This window comes from Antennarius striatus, chromosome 6 (assembly GCF_040054535.1).
Source record: "Antennarius striatus isolate MH-2024 chromosome 6, ASM4005453v1, whole genome shotgun sequence".
NCBI classification, from domain to species: Eukaryota; Metazoa; Chordata; class Actinopteri; order Lophiiformes; family Antennariidae; genus Antennarius; species Antennarius striatus.
Genome location: NC_090781.1, coordinates 1,307,687 through 1,330,918, shown reverse-complemented (window position 1 = coordinate 1,330,918; position 23,232 = coordinate 1,307,687). Strand labels below are relative to the sequence as shown.

Genomic DNA, 23,232 nt, shown 5'->3' with positions numbered 1-23,232 from the left:
ACGAGGTGAACAATGTCCTGACGAATACCCAGTAAAATTGGAATATATGGGGTATGAGCAGATTTAAGAACTGAAGGTAAGTTTGGCAGAGGGATGAAATGAACTGAGTTGAAGAACCTATCAACGATGGTTATAATGGTGGTGTTACCCTCACATAGGGATACTCCCGTTAAAAATTCCAATGCCATATGTAAGGTCAGGGACAGAGGAGGTCAACTGGAGCACGGTGTGAAGACTTCCTGTTGGCACGGACAGGGCAGGCTGACCAAATTCTCTGGTGTCTGCAGTCGTGGAGGGCCACCAGACACGGTGTAGGAGGTCCAGGGTCCTGTGTAACCCTGAGCCACTCCCAAAAACCAGTGTCTCCATCGTTGCAGCACTAACACCACAGCTAGTAAAGTCCAAGAAGAGAAAAAGGTGGAGCTTCTGGTCAGGGGAGGAGCACTAGGATAAGACTGCCCTGATCCGAGGCATCAACTGCCACGACAAACTGGAGGTAGGATCTGGATGGAGAAGGACTGGAGCACAGGGCAACGCTTCCTTTAACTTGTTAAAGGTAGCATCATATCAGTCACCAAGGACCACACAAAAGGCACATTAGCAGAAGTGGTTGAGCATGTCCTTAAAACCTCATTGATGAGGGCTTGGAGAACTGCAGGGGCAATGGTGAGGCCAAATGCCTGATTTACCCTGGCTAAAAGAAAGATTTAAATTAATCTGAATTCAAAACGATCCCGTGAATCACAAGTGACGCTCAACGGTAGATATTGGAACTATAGGTACATATTTTAATATGATTATACTTTTTTACTCATATTTATTATACAGTAACACGAGATTATGATAACCTGTGTTCAAGCAGACTGTTGTTGTGATGTTGTGCTGACTTGTCGGCTGCTCATGTGTTGGCTGTGAGACTTGGACAAAGGGAACGAGAGTTGGTGAGTTATTGATGAGCAGGAGTTGTGTCTGTGTCGGAGTTTCTGTGTAAATGAATGAAGCCTGATAAAGTCTGTGTCTGTGAGTTCCATCTCTACTGCAGTTATAGTTAACACCAGGGGTGTACAGTATTATGTGCTTTCTTGTGATTTTACAATTCCAACAGACGTCAAGTTGAGTGAAAAGACGTAAACTTGATTTTTATTTTTCCGTGTATTTTTTAAAAACGAATTAATTAATTAATTAATTAAGAACAACTTAATTGTAAACGAGCTGTACCTGTATTTAATTTATTTGTTGTTTAATGTCCTGCAATTTTTTCTGGTCAGTCTTAGGGAATAGTACTGCAGTATTTGGAGTAGTATTGACATTAAAATGACCTCAGATGGAGATTATAGATTGACATTTAATAAATAATGACTTAACGAACAATTCAGCGTACGGACTACGTCTATGAACCAGTTGTGTTCATAGGTTGAGGACTACCTGCACATTGAATGACTTCACTCACTCTTGCGAAGTGAAGAAGAATCTGGAGTTAATAATTTCCAAATCAGACAGATAGAGAATTATACATATGGAAATCAAATAGAGAGCTTATATTCCTGCCTCTAGAATAAATAAATAAATGAAAACAGAAAACACTAAAAAATGACATCAAATAAAAACACAAATACTCAAACCATGTAACCGGTTCACACCTGACAATGAGCTGTGGAGTCACTACAGTCCAGATGGGAGTTTGCTTCCCGTGTTTAATTCTTCTGTATTTCGGTCTAATATGCAGCCGCTGATGAAGAAGAGCATGACACAGCCCAGAGATAAGACATGAAATACTTTCTGGGGAACTGATTTTGGAGCAGTAGTGACATTAAAACAAGAACTTTATATAAAGCAGAGGGAATCAGAACAGATTACAGATTAGCTTCTGTCCTCATTACTGCAAGCCATCAAAGACATGAAGGGAATGAGGCCAACCTGACCTGTTGTGACCTCTAAGAGGGACTGTAAGGTATATAAGTCCACATCAACCTTCTCCAGCTAAGAATTGCCGTATATCAGATAAAAAGGTATATATTTATCTGACGTTTATTAAAAATAACTCTTTTATGGAATAAATCATTATTAAGGTCAGGAATACTGATCGTTGTTCCCAATATAGACGCCATACCCCAAGACTCCTCCGAGCCTGTGCTTCGGAACTAGGGGACCCCCTGCAACAATTGTTCAACCTCAGTCTGCGGCTGGGGAGGGTCCCGTCACTGTGGAAGACCTCCTGCATTGTCCCTGTACCCAAGAAAGGACGCCCTACTGAGCTCAACGACCACCGACCGGTCGCTCTTACCTCCCACGTAATGAAGACCCTAGAGCGACTGGTCCTGGAGCTCATGCGTCCACAGGTGCAGGGTGCTATGAACCCTCTCCAGTTTGCCTATCAGGCCAAGGTTGGGGTTGACGATGCTGTCATGTACCTCCTCCACCGCACACTCTCCTACCTGGACGCCGGGGGCTGTGCCGTCAGAGTGCTCTTCTTCGACTTTTCGAGTGCCTTCAACACCATCCAGCCCCAGCTCCTGCAGGATAAACTGACCTCCATGGCTGTGGACCCCTACCTCGTGAGCTGGATTACGGACTACCTAACGGACAGACCCCAGTACGTCCGTATGGGGGACTGCTTGTCTTCTATGGTGACCAGCAGCACGGGGGCGCCACAGGGGACCGTTCTATCCCCCATTCTCTTCACCCTCTACACATCAGACTTCAAGCACAACTCGGATACATGTCACATACAGAAGTACTCCGATGACACCGCGATAGTGGCATGTATCCGGGAGGGTGATGGGGGGAGGTACAGGGCATTGGTGGCTGACTTCGTGGAGTGGTGCCAACAGAGCCAGCTCCAGCTCAACGTCTCCAAGACAAAGGAGATGGTTCTGGATTTCCGGCGGGCACCTCCCTCTCCACAGCCGGTGATCATCAAAGGCAGTGAGGTGGGGGTGGTAGGAAAATATAAGTACCTGGGACTGCAGCTAGACAGCAGACTGGACTGGTCACTCAACTCCAACTGTGTGTACAAGAAGGGGCAGAGCAGGATGTACTTCCTGAGGAGGCTGGCCTCCTTCAACATCTGTCCTAAGCTCCTTCTCATGTTCTATCAGTCCGTAGTCTCCAGTGTGCTGTCATACGCCATTGTGTGTTGGGGTGGGGGGGCCAGGAAAAGAGATATGGACCGTCTGAACAGACTCATCCGCAGAGCGGGCTCAGTGGTCGGGCTGAGCCTGGACTCTGTGGATATGCTTCTGGAGAGCAGGACCATGTCTAAAATTAAGGCCATCATGAACAACACCAGGCACCCCCTACACACCACCTTCTCCCAGCAGAGAAGCACCTTCAGCGGCAGACTGCTGTCACACAGCGCCTCCACAGAGAGGCTGAGGTCCTCCTTCGTGCCCCGTGCCATCAGGGGGTACAATGACTCTCTCAGGAGGAGCGGGGGGGAGGTGGCGAGGTCAGCACGGGGTTGAAAATGGATTTAATTTAATTTAAATTTAATTTTATACTGTTGTATATATATATATATAATTTATTTATTTATTTTTTATACTGTTTTTTTATATTTTAATTCAATTTTATACTGTTTAGATTTTATTTTATACTGTTTATATTTTAATACTGTAATATTTTTAAATTTTATACTGTTTATATTTTTAGTTATAGTTTAGTATATAAGTCCTGTTAGTGCTGCATGTGCCTGTCTGTTAGTGTAATGTATGTCTTGTGGTATGTCCTGTGATGTCAGTGTTTCCTTTTCTTCTGGTGTTTATCCAGTATTATTTGTTAAGTAATGCCTGAGCAGTGGATATATGCAATTTCCTCCGGGATTAATAAAGTATCTATCTATCTATCTATCTATCTATCTATGAAAATGTGTGTGAAACAACTAATAAAGTTTTATTGAAGGCGCAACGTCGACCGATGACGCAGCGATCGACTCCGCCCTTCCTGGTTTGTGATTGGGCTGACGAGTTGAATTCTGTGCTCTGATTGGCTGATAGTTACACAACGCAGTTCCGTAAATCCAGTGTTTGTGTTTTGATATTCATGTGAAGCGTTCGGTCCGGCTAGCGGCTACACGAAACACGGGAGTCCGGATCCAGCAGTTCGGTTCGTTACGGCAGCGGCCCGGAACAAACTTCTCGGTAATATCCGGTATTTAACGTCTCATTAATGACGTCAGCTGTGTAGTTTTATCACTGTTGAAGGGACGTGTCGGCTAATGCTAGCTTGCTCAGTGGATTACAATGAAACTAGCTTTAGCCAGTCGCGTTGGCTTTGTAAACATTTTGTAAACGTGGCTTCTGGGTGAGTTTCTCTGCTGCAGCTCTCATCTCAGATGTGACCTGAAGAGCCTCTGATCACCGCATCCTCCCTGTTCATTGTGTGTTACCACCACGCTCAGCAGTAACGCTTCGGTTATAACACAGTGCTGACGATGTAATGCAAACGAACCCGCGTCCAGCGGCCAACGTGACCTGCTTGTGTTGTTAGCATGACCGAACACATGCGTTAACAGGCCCTCATGAGGACCTTCCCGCTCTAGTTCGTGTTACTGTTTACCTTTAAAACTCTGTTCATTTTGGTCTGTGTAGATGTTTGTGACCATAGGTGGTTTAGAACTTGCAGATGTTTTCTGTTTGTGATGTGAGCCATGCTGAGCTTCCATATGCTGCTGACTTGAGATCACTTTTCACGTCTGTCTGGAGTTTTTGCAGCACCACACATCCTCCAGTTCCTTTATCATCTGTAGAGTGAGGATTTGTTTGTTGTCCTGATAATTATCTGACAAATCTAGAATACTACAACATTTACAGGGATTTAGAGACTTTATCAATGATCAGTATACGACTGATTCAACAGTCAAGCAGAATCACATAGAATGTGCTGTCAGTATTCCGTATGGTGACTCAAAGGGAAAGGTGACGTCTTCATTTATACAGGCTATAAAGTCAGAGGTGTCTTTGGTCATTAGGACATGAATAAAACAGTTGTTTAGATTGTACAGTATGCTGCTGACATGTGTCACTCTTTTGATTTGTTCCAGGATTAAAAGAGCAGGAGACAAGATGGCATCAGACTCTCCACGCAGACCTAGTCGCTGTGCAGGAGGGGTTATGGTTCGAGCACAAGCTGCGACGTAAGCACTGCGATCACTGATCACTTTACCCTCAGTATGTGTGTGATGCCCTCTCCCACGGGGCAAACAGGGCACATCCCAGTGTGTAGACTCCAGTTTGTAGCATCAGAGCTGTTGACTCCAACAGATTCAACAAACTGATGAGTAAAGCTTGGTCAACAACAGAAAGACAACACCAATAATTTTCCAGAGCATCGGAGACACACACACACTCAAACACAGATGCACACAGCAATATGTTGTCAGGTTGCACATTTAATTTTTTATACGCTTATTATTACACATCATTTACTAGGTTATGTTAAAATGTTGTGTATTACCTACAGCTGTTCCACTTCCTTAGTAACAAAATATCATACTGGTGTGTATTTGCGTGTATGCATGTATGTCTATGGCATACATTTATCACTTATTTATCGATATCACTTGTGATCATTGTGTCAGTGAGAGTCTAGTTACAATCCTGTGAAAATGGCCCTTGATGGGCAGACGGAGTGTTTTCATGGGGACATGATAATAGAGATGACGTGATCTTTCTGCCACACAGGGAACAGTCCTACATGGAGAGCGTGGTCACATTTCTGCAGGATGTCGTCCCTCAGGTAACCAATCTTTTAAAGATCACACGTGTTGCTGGGGGGGTGGTCAAATACAGAGAATTTCCTCAGACAGTAAGGTCCGATTTTCATTCCTAACCTTCCTGCTTCAGACGGGAGGCAGCGATATACGAACGCTCACGAACGAGAGCAAAGCAAAAATAGCAAAACTAAACACAAACTTTAATTTTGGAACATAAAAACAGAGTGATGTCCAAGCTCCTTCGGATGAAGCTTTCTGAAGCTGATCTTTAGGAGCTAATGTGAGTCTTTTTAGGATCTGCTGCGAACAGAATCCTCCAGTTCTAAACTGATTGCTTCCATTTTTTTGGTCTCGTCAACTGAATTTTGTGAAAAGTTTTGAATGAGTATATGATTAAAGCATAATGTGTCTGTTTATTCACCTGTCTTGTCTTCGCTTTTAACTACAGGCGTATACTGGAGCGCCTCCTACAGACGAGAAAGAGAAAATCATTTGGGTTCGATTTGAGAAAGCCGACATCAACGGTAAGTTGAGACCCTCAAGGCCTGGCTCTGTTAAAAATACTACTAGTACTAGCAGTATTACTAGAACTACTATAGCTGATAGTAGTGCTACTAGTACCACTCCTCCTACTACCACTGTTACTACTAATACAACTACCACCACCACTACTACTGCTACTACTACTGTTACTACTAGTACTCCTACTACTCATCTTACTACTACTCTTTCTACTATTACTACTGTATTACTACTTCTACTGCTACTATGGTAATAATATACTACAATATTAGAACAATTATAGGTTTACATCAAACACAGACGGCCCCGTGATGAGCTGGCGTCCTGTCTGGGGTGTAGCCCACCTCTCATCCGTAGCCAGCTGGGATGGACTCCAGTGAAACCCGTGACCTCTGTCAGATAAAGGTCTGAAGACGAGTCGATGTCAGTTGTCTCGGACAGACGGATCAAACACAACGATTCTTTCTGAGTGAAATAGATAATTTATTGATTAATGAGCCTGAGGTCAGTGTGATGAATCCATGTACTCAGTATTCAACTATAAGACAAAACAGTCCCAAACAGTGAAATGAAATGACATTTGACATACAGTGTATCTGTCTATCTTCCCATTGGCTGGTTGGTTTGACTCTGAGGATTTATCACCACTGTAAGATGTGTGTAATAAAAGAATAGAAACAGTAGTAGTGGTTAAGCTCTGCTGTGAGTTGTCGATCACCCTCTTCCATCTGTTCCTTCATTACATCACAAATGAAGACATTTCTTAACACTGACAATGAAACGACAAAACTGAGTTTGGATCTGGAGCTATGACACAAACTGGATAGAAAAAGACGATCAAAAAATAAAATACTGCAATTTGATATAAACCGATGTAAAGATGATGCAGAGGTCATGTAGTTATTAACACAACTGTGCAGCAGATTTAATTATTTGTGACGGTGTCTCCTAATGTCAGATGACTCGGTGTCTTTTAACGTATTGTTTTCTGCTGGCAGACACGGCTCGGAATCCAGAGTTTCTGGAGATGCACAGCGGAACCACTGACCCGCCTCTCTGCATCATGATTGGCTACACCGACGGGATGCAGATCTGGAGCGTCTCTGTAAGTCACGCCCCAACGAGTCGTGTTCTGTTTGAACGCATCTGTCTGCTGGTGAGGGAGGAACGTAACTCATTCATGTAATTCACATTTCTGTAATATTTATAACCTAAATCAAACTTATCTGATTCAGTTTCATGGTCTTGTCTCCTCACACACACTCACACAACCTTAAACAACACACACTCCAGCCATGTTTTACACTGTTTCCCTACTCGATGGAGTTGCCCGTCTGGACGTGTCCTCACAGGCTTGGGGTCAGCTCCAGATTGCAGTCAGACTTTTGAACTCGGTCAGTTAAAATGCTTACGTTGTGTAGTTACACAATCAGCTGTTTGTCACACAATTCATAGGGTTTCCTTCAACGTGTTTTCACTGGATGCTTTGGCCATTTTCACTTCAAAATGAAGAATCATTTCATTAAATCTATGTATATTTAGTATTCAAAATATACTGCCTGTTCTTTCAAGTTGTAATGGTTCTGTTTGGATGGGTTGGTTCATTGAGATCCATGATGTAATAGGCTTTAAACCAGCTAATCTGCATTGTTATTAATCCTAATTTTTAAGATGAATATTCAAGCTAAAAAGCTTTTTTTAAATTTTATTATAATATATACAGAACACATCAAAGTTAATGAGTCGTACTGGATTACTCTACGTTTCTTTTATATTGCTATGGTACAAGTTTTGTCCAAACACATATAATGTCGATGCATAAAGTATAATGGAGGCTGAGTTGAAAACAGATGTTCTGCTCAGGGAACATCAGAGGTGGAGTTATTAAATTTTCCTGGGATCCGTTTTCCATCGCCCCCTTTCACCTTTACACTGCGGTCCTGTAGATGTGCAGACGTGTCCACTAGATGGCGCTGTGGACCACAGAATGGACACTTGTGGACGTCCCCCTCAGCTCAGCTCAGAACGAGTCTGCTGGACTTGTTTTGAGTCACCTCTGACTCACAAACAAATCAAACCTGGATCACTTCTGGTTTGTCATCATGTTCATGATTCAATCCCAGAGCTTTAATCATCTTTCACTCGTTAACTCCTTAACATCTCATTACTTTTTTCCTTCATTTGTCTCCTCGTCTGGATTCTCCTTGGAGTTTTTTTTCCTTAAATCCGAACCTTATCCCAAAATTTACCAAAAATAAATTAGCTGTTCATTCTCTTACACATAAATCTAAATAACATTGGGTCAAAACATTGGAACCAGTTCTACCCAGGATACTGTGCACTCCAGCAGCCCCCCCCAACTTATTCTGCCCTTCTTTTTTTTTTGGCTGTCTGCACCCCAGTGAAGACAAAAAAAATCCAGAAAGTGCACTTCTGAGTCATTTTTTCTTTCATGCTGTAAAACATGACAACGCCGTCCGACCACGACCTTTCACAAGTACAAACGGCAAATTCATGTCCTCAGAATCATTCCTGAAAATCATTAGCCTTCTTAGTCACTACCCATAATGCTTTGCTAGCCAAGTATCGACTTTCATGTGGGGGGCTGTGACTGAAACACACAAACTTGCTGTGAGATGTGAACACGGCACGGCCTCCAGGCGGCCTCTCTGTAAACACGACGGGGCGGCGGCGGCGACACACTCGTCCTCTACCTGTGAGCGTCCTCATTGGCCGCTGTGATGTGGCCGCCGCGCCGCTAGCGGCCTTCCTGCTGCTGTTATTACGGCGGGTAACAGATGCTCCAGCCACACTCAACACGCCCAGCGTAAATGCCAGCTTTGTGGAGGCTCCTCTCACTTTCCAGCTGCACCCCAGTTGTGATTTGCACGGCGCGGCGCGGCCTCTTATCACGCCGCGTCCTTCCTCTTTGTTTTTCTTTCAGTTTTGAAAGTTTACGGGACGTTTCTGGGCTGTGTTTTTTCACAGGGCTTTAAGTAAGCACTGGAGGAGCCTCGGTCTCCGGCTCTCGAGTGGCTGTGAAGTGTTTGTGACAGTTGCTGCGCCAACACCCTCTGTAATGGCCCGCCGGAGCGCCAACACGCCGGTGCTCACACGTGTTAGACGGGGACGTGTAACCGGGCGTGTTGACGCTGACGGAGCTGCTGAGCTGATGTAGATTAGTGTCGCCTCACGCCAGAGAGGTGTCGTCCGCCGCCGCCTGATAAGAGGCAGACTGTCGGGGACTAACTGTCTGTCTGCGCACGTGTTGAGGTGAAATGAGCTGTTTGGATGAGGAGTGTCTGCAGCGGGTGTCGCTGGACGACCTGAGAAATAGAACATACGACCTGATGGATGAAGGTTCTGCAGCTCACAGTTCAGGGTTTATCCTGGTTCCCTGCAGAGGTTGTAACTTGTTGATGTGTGTTAATAGAGTTCAGGTGCTCAGCGCTGGGGGATGACTTACTCCCCCTCAAGGATCTTGCAGCATCATTACGAATTGATGGTTTTAATAGGAAGCTGTTCGCATTCACGTCCTCCTCAAGGCTCCTCTCTCCATTTCCTGCTGCTGAGGGTTGGAGCCTCACTGAGGAGGATGGATCGGACGTGTTCTTAGGCTCAGACCTGGACACGCCTCACTAATGTAATGTGGAAGCCTGACGAGGTCTTACCTGGGGGGGTGACGGGTGCATGACCTTCAGGGTTCACCTTGTGCTCGTCCTCAAACAGTTTTCCTGCTGGGGGGTCCGGCGTGGGAAGCTGGTCGTCCAGCTCCTGTTTTGAGTTTTCATTATTTGAGGGGTTTTTCTTGTGTTTTTTAATCGATTTATTAACAATTACAGATTACATTCAACTTTATTTATTATTATTTATTAATATTATTTATTTTTCCACTCAAGCTACACATGCATATCAGTGTGTTAGACATGCATTTTTTTAACATTATGTACAGGCCCCTGAAACAAATACAGAACACACTAGGGGCCCGTAAAAATTCACTTCAGACAGATGAGTGTTCTACAGAGTGAAATCTCATTTTATAAATGTTCCTTAAACAGTCTGTTGGAGAACTTTCTTGAGGGATATTTAAATGTGTGAAAGCAGCTTCAGCTGTGACCTATGACGTCTGTCACGAGTGTGAGGCGCTCCCTCGCTTCTGGGTCAGCTGACTGAGGGCGTGGCCCCGGGATGGAATCCTGACTTTATTACATCCCGCTTCAAAGCGGTGATGTATTGTAACAGTCGGTGTCCGTCTGTCCGTCTGTTGCAGACAGAACGATGAAACAAAGAACACTCTACTCCGGCAGCAAAGGGGATGAAGATGAGATGATGACCTCATCAAATGTTGATGACCGGGGTCAGATGTTGACTCAGGGGTGTCGCGGGATGTTGTTGGAGTTGGTTGTGCCGCTCAGCAGCGTGGAACCCGGTGCCCCAGCGTGTGTAGCGTGTGTAGCGTGTGATCCCTGAACCACCTGCTCCCTCCGACGCTCCAATATGTCGGCGCTGTGTGAGAGTGAACGCACTCACTTGTGAATATGGCCCACAGGTCTGTTCACAGCTTACAGCATTACATTTGGGAGATTAAAACAGAAGAGCAGACACTGGGATTCCAAATAAAAACCCACCAAGCCTCCAATGAAATGAATCTCATGGAGAACTGCATCGACTTTGAGAAGCAATCTGGCATAATGCAAAGGCTGTGCCACTAATGTAATGGCAGGAATGTTGTCACATGGAGCCGTGTAAGGCGAGGATGAGCGCTGGGGTAATGCACAATAACCCGGAGCATTAACCTCCAACCCCCCCATTCTCATTTTAATCCAGCAAATTCCATTATTCCCCCTCGCAGTTCCATTTGCCGGAATCCCGCCCTGCTGCCAGCCTCCTTTTATTCCTGATGTCAGTGCTGGTAGAACCTGCTCCTGTCCCGGTGTTAATCCACCACCGCGCCTCAAGCACTCTGAATAAAAACACAGCTCCAAATCCGCCACTTTGAAAAGGCTACTAATTGCACAAAAGAGCGATCATCCCTTCAGATGGGTTTAACGACTTAGAGCAAACAGATTACAGCGCTGCTAGAGCGATAACGCAGGTTCACCGTCGTTTAACGCAACACAGAGAAAGTGGGGCATTCTGCACTTAAAAATAACATGCTGCCACTGACCCCCCCCCCCACACATTGTTCTTCTCTGTTATGTCTGTTTATTGTATAATGCACACTTTTAACAGTTTGTCAGGTGTTTGATACGTGTGGAGAAGGACCAGAATGCAACGGGAGCATCAAGGAACATTTTCCCTGACATCTTTAATTTTTCCTGATTTTTCTTGCTTCTGACATCAACTGGCTCCACAAGGAGAAAACCATCACCTGTCAGTGGTCATGTTAGGGCGGAGCAGGGCACAGCATAGGGGTATCTAATTCATACAATCATTCAATCAACCAAACTTTATTTATAAAGCGCTTTTCATATTAAATGAGCATCCCAAAGTGCTTTACATAAAAACAATACAAAAACAGTTTACACAAGAAAATCCCCCCTCTTCCCCAGCAAACACACACACACACACACACACACACACACACACACACACACACACACACACACACACACACACACACACACACACACACACACACACACACACACACACACACACATTAATTTAAAAACACTGAGAAGGTCACAAAATAGAGGAATCGCTGTCCTACACTCGCCACTGTGAAGTGAGGAAACACCAGAGAGAAGTTAATCGATATGGAGATAAAAGATGACTGTATAAACTAAAATCCAATAATTAAAAGTAATAAATAAATAAGGTTAGAGACCAGACTAAAGAGGTAAAAGTAATCAAATAAATACAATTCCATTTAGAAACAGTCTAACAAAGTAAAATAAATCAATCTGTGATTAATAAAATAAATAATATTCAATTAAGAACCAGACTGAAAGGTTAAAAGTAATAATAATAATAAAAAGTTAAAGAAATAAATACATTTTTAGTTAAAAGCCATGTTTAAAAGGTGGGTCTTTGCTTTTGAACATGTCCACATTCTCATAGCTGCTCATATCCATATTTATAATGTAAGCTCAGCTATGCATATAGTCCATGTGTATTTCATGAATTTAGAATATAACGTTGACACCTGAAGTGGACTCTAATACCAAACACACTGGTCCGCTCTGGTTCAATTAGGCAACAAAGAAATTTAAGTTAGTTTAGATAAAAATGGTGTTCTTGGTTAAATGTTCCAGAAAACCAGGTGAATGGATTTGGATCAATATGTATTGGTATGTTCTGTACCAACAAACACACACTATTAATGCTGTCGTTGTAGTTTCTTATTATGGGAAAATATATTTGTTGGCGTTCCAGTTCCATTGTAAACGTAAACTGGTTGTATTTCAACATGAGCTCTAAGAGAAGGAAAAGGATGAGGAAATGCAAATGTATGGTGGAGATGACCAGAATGCATTGCAGCCAGTGAGTGAGCATTGGTTTGAATCCCCAGCCGGTGCTCAGAAGCTTACAGTGAAGGTAGAGACAGAGATGGTCCGACCAGCAGACTTCACCGTGTCCCAGTACCCACTGAGGATACCTGATATCCTCTATCATCAAGGGAACAGGGAATCTGAAATTAATCCCATTCAGATTATTGTAGTATAATACAATTAAAATGTATGCTTTCCAGAAGCCCAACAATCATAAATTGATTGAAAAGATAACACACACACACACACACACACACACACACACACACACACACACACACACACACACACACACACACACACACACACACACACCTTTTTCCACTGAATTCTTCACAGGAACCACTAATGTGCTCCCATCTGAGACCAGCAGTAGTCCTTGCTGTTCATACAGTCAAACAGTCATACAGTCATGCTGTCATACAGTCATACTGTCATACCGTCATGCTGTCATGCTGTCATGCTGTCATGCTGTCATACAGTCATACAGTCTTACCTTCATACAGTCATGCAGTCATACAGTCATGCAGTCATGCTGTCATACAGTCATACTGTTATACTGTCATGCTGTCATACAGTCATACAGTCATACAGTCATGCTGTCATGCTGTCATACTGTCATACAGTCATACAGTCATGCAGTCATACTGTCATACAGTCATACAGTCATACAGTCATGCTGTCATGCTGTCATACTGTCATACCGTCATACAGTCATGCTGTCATACAGTCATACAGTCATGCTGTCATACAGTCATACAGTCATACAGTCATGCTGTCATGCTGTCATACCGTCATACAGTCATGCTGTCATGCTGTCATACAGTCATACAGTCTTACCTTCATACAGTCATGCAGTCATACAGTCATGCAGTCATGCAGTCATGCTGTCATACAGTCATACTGTCATACTGTCATACTGTCATGCTGTCATACAGTCATACAGTCATGCTGTCATGCTGTCATACTGTCATACAGTCATACAGTCATGCAGTCATACTGTCATACAGTCATACAGTCATACAGTCATGCTGTCATGCTGTCATACTGTCATACCGTCATACAGTCATGCTGTCATACTGTCATGCTGTCATGCTGTCATGCTGTCATACAGTCATACAGTCATGCTGTCATGCTGTCATACTGTCATACAGTCATACAGTCATGCAGTCATACTGTCATACAGTCATACAGTCATACAGTCATGCAGTCATGCTGTCATGCTGTCATACTGTCATACCGTCATACCGTCATACAGTCATGCTGTCATGCTGTCATGCTGTCATGCTGTCATGCTGTCATACAGTCATACTGTTATACTGTCATGCTGTCATACAGTCATACAGTCATACAGTCATGCTGTCATGCTGTCATACTGTCATACAGTCATACAGTCATGCAGTCATACTGTCATACAGTCATACAGTCATACAGTCATGCTGTCATGCTGTCATACAGTCATACAGTCATGCAGTCATACTGTCATACAGTCATACAGTCATACAGTCATGCTGTCATGCTGTCATACTGTCATACCGTCATACAGTCATGCTGTCATACAGTCATACAGTCATACAGTCATGCTGTCATACAGTCATACAGTCATACAGTCATGCTGTCATGCTGTCATACAGTCATACAGTCATGCTGTCATACTGTCATACCGTCATACAGTCATGCTGTCATGCTGTCATACAGTCATACAGTCTTACCTTCATACAGTCATGCAGTCATACAGTCATGCAGTCATGCAGTCATGCTGTCATACAGTCATACTGTCATACTGTCATGCTGTCATACAGTCATACAGTCATGCTGTCATGCTGTCATACTGTCATACAGTCATACAGTCATGCAGTCATACTGTCATACAGTCATACAGTCATACAGTCATGCTGTCATGCTGTCATACTGTCATACCGTCATACAGTCATGCTGTCATACAGTCATACAGTCATGCTGTCATACAGTCATGCTGTCATACAGTCATACAGTCATGCTGTCATACTGCCATAGAGTCATACAGTCATACAGTCATACCGTCATACAGTCATGCTGTCATACAGTCATGCAGTCATGCTGTCATACAGTCATACAGTCATGCTGTCATACAGTCATACAGTCATACAGTCTTACCGTCATACAGTCATGCTGTCATACAGTCATACAGTCATGCTGTCATACAGTCATACTGTCATACAGTCATGCTGTCATACAGTCATGCTGTCATACAGTCATGCTGTCATACAGTCATACTGTCATACAGTCATACAGTCATACAGTCATACAGTCATGCTGTCATGCTGTCATACAGTCATACCGTCATACCGTCATACAGTCATACAGTCATACAGTCATACAGTCATACAGTCATACAGTCATGCTGTCATGCTGTCATGCTGTCATACAGTCATACCGTCATACCGTCATACCGTCATACCGTCATACCGTCATACAGTCATACAGTCATACAGTCATACAGTCATACAGTCATGCTTTCATACAGTCATACCGTCATACAGTCATACAGTCATGCTGTCATACAGTCATGCTGCCATACAGTCATACAGTCATACAGTCATACCGTCATACCGTCATACCGTCATACCGTCATACCGTCATACAGTCATACAGTCATACAGTCATACAGTCATGCTGTCATACAGTCATACCGTCATACAGTCATACAGTCATACAGTCATGCTGTCATACCGTCATACAGTCATACTGTCATACAGTCATGCTGTCATACAGTCATACCGTCATACCGTCATACAGTCATACTGTCATACAGTCATACAGTCATACAGTCATACAGTCATACAGTCATACAGTCATGCTGTCATGCTGTCATGCTGTCATACAGTCATACAGTCATACAGTCATACAGTCATGCTGTCATACAGTCATACAGTCATGCTGTCATGCTGTCATACAGTCATACCGTCATACAGTCATGCCGTCATGCTGTCATACAGTCATACAGTCATACAGTCATACAGTCATGCTGTCATGCTGTCATACAGTCATACAGTCATACAGTCATACAGTCATACAGTCATACAGTCATACAGTCATGCTGTCATGCTGTCATACAGTCATACAGTAATGCTGTCATGCTGTCATGCTGTCATACAGTCATACAGTCATACAGTCATACAGTCATACAGTCATGCTGTCATGCTGTCATGCTGTCATACAGTCATACCGTCATACCGTCATACCGTAATACAGTCATACAGTCATACAGTCATACAGTCATACAGTCATGCTGTCATACAGTCATACCGTCATACAGTCATGCTGTCATACAGTCATGCTGTCATACAGTCATACCGTCATACAGTCATACTGTCATACAGTCATGCTGTCATACAGTCATACCGTCATACCGTCATACAGTCATACTGTCATACAGTCATGCTGTCATGCTGTCATACAGTCATACAGTCATACAGTCATGCTGTCATACAGTCATGCTGCCATACAGTCATACAGTCATACAGTCATACAGTCATACCGTCATACCGTCATACCGTCATACCGTCATACAGTCATACAGTCATACAGTCATACAGTCATACAGTCATACCGTCATACCGTCATACAGTCATACAGTCATACAGTCATACAGTCATACAGTCATGCTGTCATACAGTCATACCGTCATACAGTCATACAGTCATACAGTCATACAGTCATGCTGTCATACAGTCATACCGTCATACAGTCATACTGTCATACAGTCATGCTGTCATACAGTCATACCGTCATACCGTCATACAGTCATACTGTCATACAGTCATACAGTCATACAATCATACAGTCATACAGTCATACAGTCATGCTGTCATGCTGTCATGCTGTCATACAGTCATACAGTCATACAGTCATACAGTCATGCTGTCATACAGTCATACAGTCATGCTGTCATGCTGTCATACAGTCATACCGTCATACAGTCATGCCGTCATGCCGTCATACAGTCATACAGTCATACAGTCATGCTGTCATGCTGTCATACAGTCATACAGTCATACAGTCATACAGTCATACAGTCATACAGTCATACAGTCATACAGTCATGCTGTCATACAGTCATACAGTCATGCTGTCATGCTGTCATACAGTCATACCGTCATACAGTCATACTGTCATACAGTCATGCTGTCATGCTGTCATACAGTCATACAGTCATACAGTCATACAGTCATACAGTCATGCTGTCATACAGTCATACAGTCATACAGTCATACTGTCATACAGTCATGCTGTCATACAGTCATACAGTCATACAGTCATACAGTCATGCTGTCATACAGTCATACAGTCATGCTGTCATGCTGTCATACAGTCATACCGTCATACAGTCATACTGTCATACAGTCATGCTGTCATGCTGTCATACAGTCATACAGTCATACTATCATACAGTCATACATTCATGCTGTCACACCTTCATGTGATTGGAACTGAGTCCCAGTCTTCATGTTTGTTAATGTTCTGTGGTTTTGAGGCTGTGTCGTCGCTCCGTTCATGGGGGGTGAACTGCTGTGTGACACGGGGGCAGTTGGTAGCCCCGTCGCCTCGTAGCAAAAAGGATCTGGATTCTGTATGGAGTTTGTATGTTCTCCCCTCGTCTCTGGGGGGTCCTCCCACCTCCACAAACACACAGCTGAGGTGAACCGGTTGCTCAGAATTGTTAGTAGTTGGGAGTGTGTGTGTGGGTGGTTGTTTGTCTGTGCGCCTGGCGGTGTATCCTGGGTACAAGCTGGGTTAGGCTCCAGCAACCCCCGTGACCCACTAGGTGGAGGAGTGGCTGTAGAGAAGATGATTATGGTGGTGTCTTCTAGAACCACGTGGCTGGATGACTAGACTCAGGTAAAGAGTGGAGCTTCAGGTAGTCCTGGTGGGTTTGATGCGTCTTCCCTTCCTCTCCTCTTCCTTTTCCTCTTCCTCTCCTCTTCCTCTTCCTCTTCCTCTCCTCTTCCTTCCATCTTTTCTTTGAATGAACTAGTTTAGAAAAAAAACCTAGTTTTCCCCGAGTCTATCTTTGATTTTCAGAACGCAGACACAAAACGTGAGCGTCTGAACACCAGCTGCCTGTTCACCACACAGGAAACGTGGTGATGCTCTGGTCTGATCACCACCGTTTCCTCCAGTTGGCAGGTGAAGCCCAGGAGCTGTTCTCGGTGAGACACGGTCCGGTCCGAGCTGCTCGCATTCTGCCTGCTCCTCACGTCAGTAAGTACCTTCATTCACCTCCATGCCATGTTCCAGGGGGGGGGGGTTCCTCTCCCCTCTGCCTGTTTGTGGTGCTGCCTCACGTCCTTTTACATTCCAACAGCATTCAAGGAGCTGCCTTTAAGCGTACCTTAGAAGGTTTCTAAGGTACGCAGCCGGGTGGTGGTTCTGCTGATCACATCCTCTCCAGACGCGATGGTTCCACCTCTGCAGGTGTCAGTCACTGCTGTGAAAGCTAGCACGTAGCGTAGCCTCTGCTGCTTCCTGCTTCATCTCATTTTATTCTGTGTGTTCTGGACGTGTCGTGGCCTTCGGCGGCGTACAATGACAGCATTTAAAGGACGCTGGAAGCAGATGAAAGCAAAGCGCGGTAATCAGAAGCAGCACGTCGTCCGACACGAGGACATCAGTCCTCTGCAGAACATAAATATGAATCGTGATGTGAGAGAGAAGGACGCTGATTGCGATCTGCTGGGGTGAACACAGTGTTGCACTGTGGTCGTCCATTAAAAGCCCTATTGTCTGGGGTGAAGGCCGTGGGCGGGCAGAGCTGGAAGGACCCGAAAATAGGTGTTGATTCTAATGAGGCTCCCCTTTCCTCCAGCAGTGAGGTTCCGTCAGGGCAGCAGATGCAAGTTTATGCGTCTGACGGCTTCCCTTGTTGTGCAAAGTGCAACAGCACTGTTTCCTTCACCCATAAAAATGCACATAATTAACCTATATAATTACATGTACTCAGCCCTGTGTGAGTAGATGTCTATTTCACTGCAGAACTGTAAGAAAAGTCACGCTCTAGTGTGTCCACGCGAGCACCAGGTGGCTCCGTTACATGAAACAAGCAGAGGTCCACGTTAGCTTCAATTACCGTCCGTAAAAGGTCGTAATCAAATCAAGGTTCGACTTCATTAAATGCTGCGTTTCAAGCCTGTGAGCGTCACACGCGTGTTCCAGCTCCATATGTTTACCGGGAACCGTCTCTGATGACAGAAGCCTTAAAAAACAGAGGATGTGTTGGGCCTGTGTGGAGCGCTCCTTCGCTCTCACGCCACACCGCAGGAATTCAGGCTGATTACTGCCGAGCCTCAAATTACAGTCCTCTAAAGGGTAACATCTTCTTCAGTCTAAGCGACCCCATCCGCTCAATCCCCTGATCCGCCGTCCATCTTCAAGACGGAGACAATCAAGGAAAAGACAGGATCAGTCCACCTAATGCAACATGTTCCTCCAGGTTTTGTTGGTTTTTTTTAATAAATGTGCCTGCTGGGGTTTTACCGTGCTGTAATTCCAGCCTTAAACCCCAAAACAAACACGCAGATAAAAAGGAAATCTCCGTCCCCTTTGTAACATGTGTTGTACGTCCTGTGGAGTTTATTACGTTTTATTTTCCGTTGAAGTGTGGCGCCATCACAGAGCGGAGGATGACGCTGAAATGCTGCTTTCATATTTTGGTTGCGTCGTCAGGCCAGTTTTTGGAGAAAAAAAAATTGTAGTTCATTAAGAGTATTTCATGAGGGTAATTTAATTACAAGGCAACAGTAGTAGTGCAATCAGCACGTTTCCTGGCGGGGTAATGGGCTGCCTGCTGAAGGAGGGTCTGCAGCACAAGAGGCCCCACATGCTCATTTAAAGAATGTGTGTCTTTGTTGTGTGCTCATCACTCTGTTCTTCATCTCTCTCTGACTCCTCTTCCTCCGCAGGTCCTCTGAAGATGGACAGCTTCGCTGACAAGAGGCCCCTGCTGGGGGTTTGCAAGAGCGCAGGGTCTTCTGGGTAAGTTTCTTCACGCTAGTGGAGCTGACCCCACCTCATCTCTCGGCGGATCAGACACCTTCTAAACCCCTCTGCTTCTCTGTGCGTCTGCTGCCGACCTGATTCTGTTCTGTTTTCTTTCTTTAGTGAGTGTTTACATGACATTTCTAGCATTACAAATAGTTTTAATATACAGTATTTTCCACACTACAAGGTGCACCGTTAAGTCTTCACAAAATGGATGAAGATAAATGAGAGAAATGTTGTGATTTTGCAGTGTTTTGACTTGAGCTGCTCGTTGGTGAGAACATGCCCCTGAATCATCGAGCATGTGCCTGAAGCGTTATGCAGATGTTTACTGTAATGTTAGACGAGAACTGGGACGTCTGTCCTGTGGTCCTGCGTTAAACTGGTATCTCACCTGTCCTCTGGCACAGATCGCATCCGAGGCCCGAGGAGGTGGTCAGAAACATTTGGCACAGACAACCAATCAGAATCAGACCGGTCCTGTTCAGAGCTCCCAGCTGGGTTTTTCTATGGGGGTGGGTTCTGGGGACGCATCCAGTCTGGTGGACTGAAGTACGATCTGTGTGCTGCTGAAAGCGTTTTGTCTTCATGACGTGTAGGATGAAATGGAGAGCGTTTTGGTTTGTAACGTCTATCCGCTCCATCTGAAAGACATTTTCTGTTAATACTGAGAGGCATCACGGGGCACCGACACGTCCGTCTGAAGCCCCCTCATCGCCCGTCTGGAGCCCCGCCGGCGGCGAGGGCTTAGCGGCGGCGAGTCAGATCCTCAGGGGCGATGGCACCTGAACGCCGTAGGATGAACAGTGGGTCCCCTCAGTGGGTCGGAGGAATGTAATGTCTTTGTGGATTAGAATAAAGTGAATTTAAGGAGTGACAGACCAGGAGGCACCTCTCCACACTCAGCCCCGCCCTCTCCCCCTCCACTCACTTACGCCGCTCTTCCAGAGCAGCACAACATTTAACTCAATATATCCTCCTCGGGAAATGAAATAAGGAAGTCTGTCTTGGTTCGGGTCGGGATGGAGACCACCTTCTTGATGTTTTCCAGGGACCGCCTCCCATGTCTCTCTGACGCCGCGGCTTCTGCTTTTCCTATGTCCTCACTGACACGGAGACAGGCAGCGTTCTGACGGTTTGGCCCATCATCCAGGCGTCGCTCGACACTAATGCTGAAAACATGCGCTGTGTTGAAAAGCAGAAACCCTGACCCCTGGCTGAATGACACAGCCTGGTCCCCCCCCCCCGGCAGAAGTGCTTGGTAAATAACACTATGGTCATAGACGAGAAGGAAAAATGCTTCCGGGTGTGGCGCAGTACTTTCCATTGGGCCTGTTCTTAAACTTACTAAGGTCCTCACACAATTTTTAGCATATAATCATTTTCAAATAACAGATTTTGTCAACCACCAAAAAGGATGCCGGCTTGACACTTAAATGGAAAACAGATTGGAGCCTTGGCTGCTACAGCGGTGCTGGTTTAGAAGTCGGTTCAGTCAGCTCTAGGCTTAGATTACAAGATTTGCAAATTAAAGGAAAACCAGAGAAGGGAAAAAGCATGTGTGTGCTGAAGCCCTGTACTTGTGGATTTCCATCCAGGCAAACTCAACTTCATTTTATCAATGGAAAGGCTTATGCGTTAAGTCCAAACAATGTATGGATCTGGTGCTTTTCTTGACAGTAAAGCTGCATGTGAGTCGCTGTGACTGGCTGCACTGGTGCCAGTGGGCTTTGGGAATTAGCAAATAATACTGGGACCATTGCAGACCCTTATGTAAAAAAAAAAAAAAAAAAGATTTCTGTTTCCTCTCCCTGCTTGCTGTTATTATTTTTAGTCACTTTATTACATCCACAGGTATTAAACTGTAAGAGGCTGACGGTCGCTCTCCCCTCTGAACGTGCATTTTATGGCAGTGACAGCGTAAGTGTTTGTGGGTGTCTGAGCGCACATAAGCATTGGGCAAAAGTTCAGTGATGAATAACCGGGCTTTGTTCTCCACGCTTTGGGAACTGTCAGTGACATTTCCAACCCGTCACAACATCTCCAGATGCTGCGGTCCGCTTTCCTTTTAACCAATATAGTCCTCTTTCACCAAGAGCATTACGTCTAAATACGCTCCTCTGGCCGTCGCTGCAGATGAACGACCTGAGCAGAGATCACGGTCGCTGTGTCGTGCCTGTCAGCGCCGGCGCTTGTGGCTACGCATCAGGACACGGCCCCGGGGTCAACTTGTACCTTCAAAGTTTTCCTCCCATTTTCTTGTTTTTTTTGTCCCATAATGTTCCCAACCAGAGACACATTATGTCATGAAATATAGTTTGAAGTGTCCGTCCGTCTGAAGGATGTAGTGTGTGCTGCGGATTTGTAGTTATTCCATTTGTTTGAATGCAAAAATCTACTTTTAGTGTGTAGATTTATGGTTTAACAGAGACTGAATCAGCTGCATTTTGATAATGGACAAAGCAAACGTGCAAAATTGTGGAAACACCTTCACTGTGAAATTTATTACTGCTCTCAAATAGATTTTGTCTTTCCTTTAGGGGTTGAGAACACTGTAGTAAAGAGTCACAATGGATTAAAAGGAGCATCCCTGCAGAATGAGAAGCCTCACAATTAGATTTAAATTAATTATCTTGTGTTCTGAATTGTCAGAGACAAATTTGAAATGGGGGGAAAAAATCAGAAAAGAATCAGTTTGTCGTCACCCATCAGCCTTTTTAAAGTGAAGTTTCTAGAGAACCATGATGTCGTTATTCTCGCCTTTATATCACATAATCAACATTTACTTTACTTATTCATCAGCAGCTTCTTCTGCTTTTGTCTCATCTGTGATAGTAATGTATGTCAGATTTACATGAAAACGGACAATTTGTCAGTAGCAGTGGAGAAAAGAAAAGAAAAGAAAAAGAGTGAGAGGAAAACCCCATCATACTTCAGTGGAGGTAACCATTAAAGGTTGTAGTTTAATAATCCAGTGTGAAGACGGAACGTGGATGTCTTTGTGATTTTATTTCTGCTTCTCTAGAACATGAGCTTTACATGTGGTGCTTTGATAATGCGGCTCAAACATGGGCTACAGGGGTTGTGGCTTTGCCTCAGTAGGGGGGGTCGTGTCCTACATCGACATGCCGGAGCAGGATACTGAACCCCGATTTACTCCTAGGGGGGGCTGCCCACCGATCAGATTCCTTACACTCTTATGGTCTCATGGGGGCAATAAATAGTTTTGTTGAAATGGTGTAAATGTAGAGAAGCAAACTAAACCTTTTTATTGTCCTGGCTGTAGATGTAACACCAGACCGGCTGCTACTGTCGGGTGTCTGAGTCCATCCAACACATTTAAATTACAGTATCTTATAAGGATTATGGATTATAAGGCGCACCTTTAATGAATTGTTTATTTTATAATTTATTTCATATATAAGACGTGATCATAAGGCGCACATGAGAAAATTATAGGCTTTTAGGTGCGCCTTATAGTGG

The 23,232-nt window shown here is 44.5% G+C and overlaps 1 protein-coding gene across 4 annotated transcripts in view; it reads left to right on the top strand.

The window, feature by feature from the left end:
• The first annotated feature begins 4,018 nt into the window (after window positions 1-4,018).
• The window catches only part of bcas3 (BCAS3 microtubule associated cell migration factor), a 275,380-nt gene continuing 256,166 nt past the window's right edge, over window positions 4,019-23,232 (top strand). For all 4 annotated transcript variants that reach the window (XM_068318311.1, XM_068318310.1, XM_068318312.1 and 1 more), the window contains exons 1-7: window positions 4,019-4,139; window positions 5,042-5,134; window positions 5,682-5,736; window positions 6,162-6,237; window positions 7,234-7,340; window positions 17,892-17,973; window positions 19,671-19,743. In XM_068318311.1, the coding sequence (XP_068174412.1) occupies window positions 5,064-5,134; window positions 5,682-5,736; window positions 6,162-6,237; window positions 7,234-7,340; window positions 17,892-17,973; window positions 19,671-19,743 (464 nt within the window). In that variant the 5' untranslated portion in view covers window positions 4,019-4,139; window positions 5,042-5,063. The remainder of the gene's footprint in view (window positions 4,140-5,041; window positions 5,135-5,681; window positions 5,737-6,161; window positions 6,238-7,233; window positions 7,341-17,891; window positions 17,974-19,670; window positions 19,744-23,232) is intronic.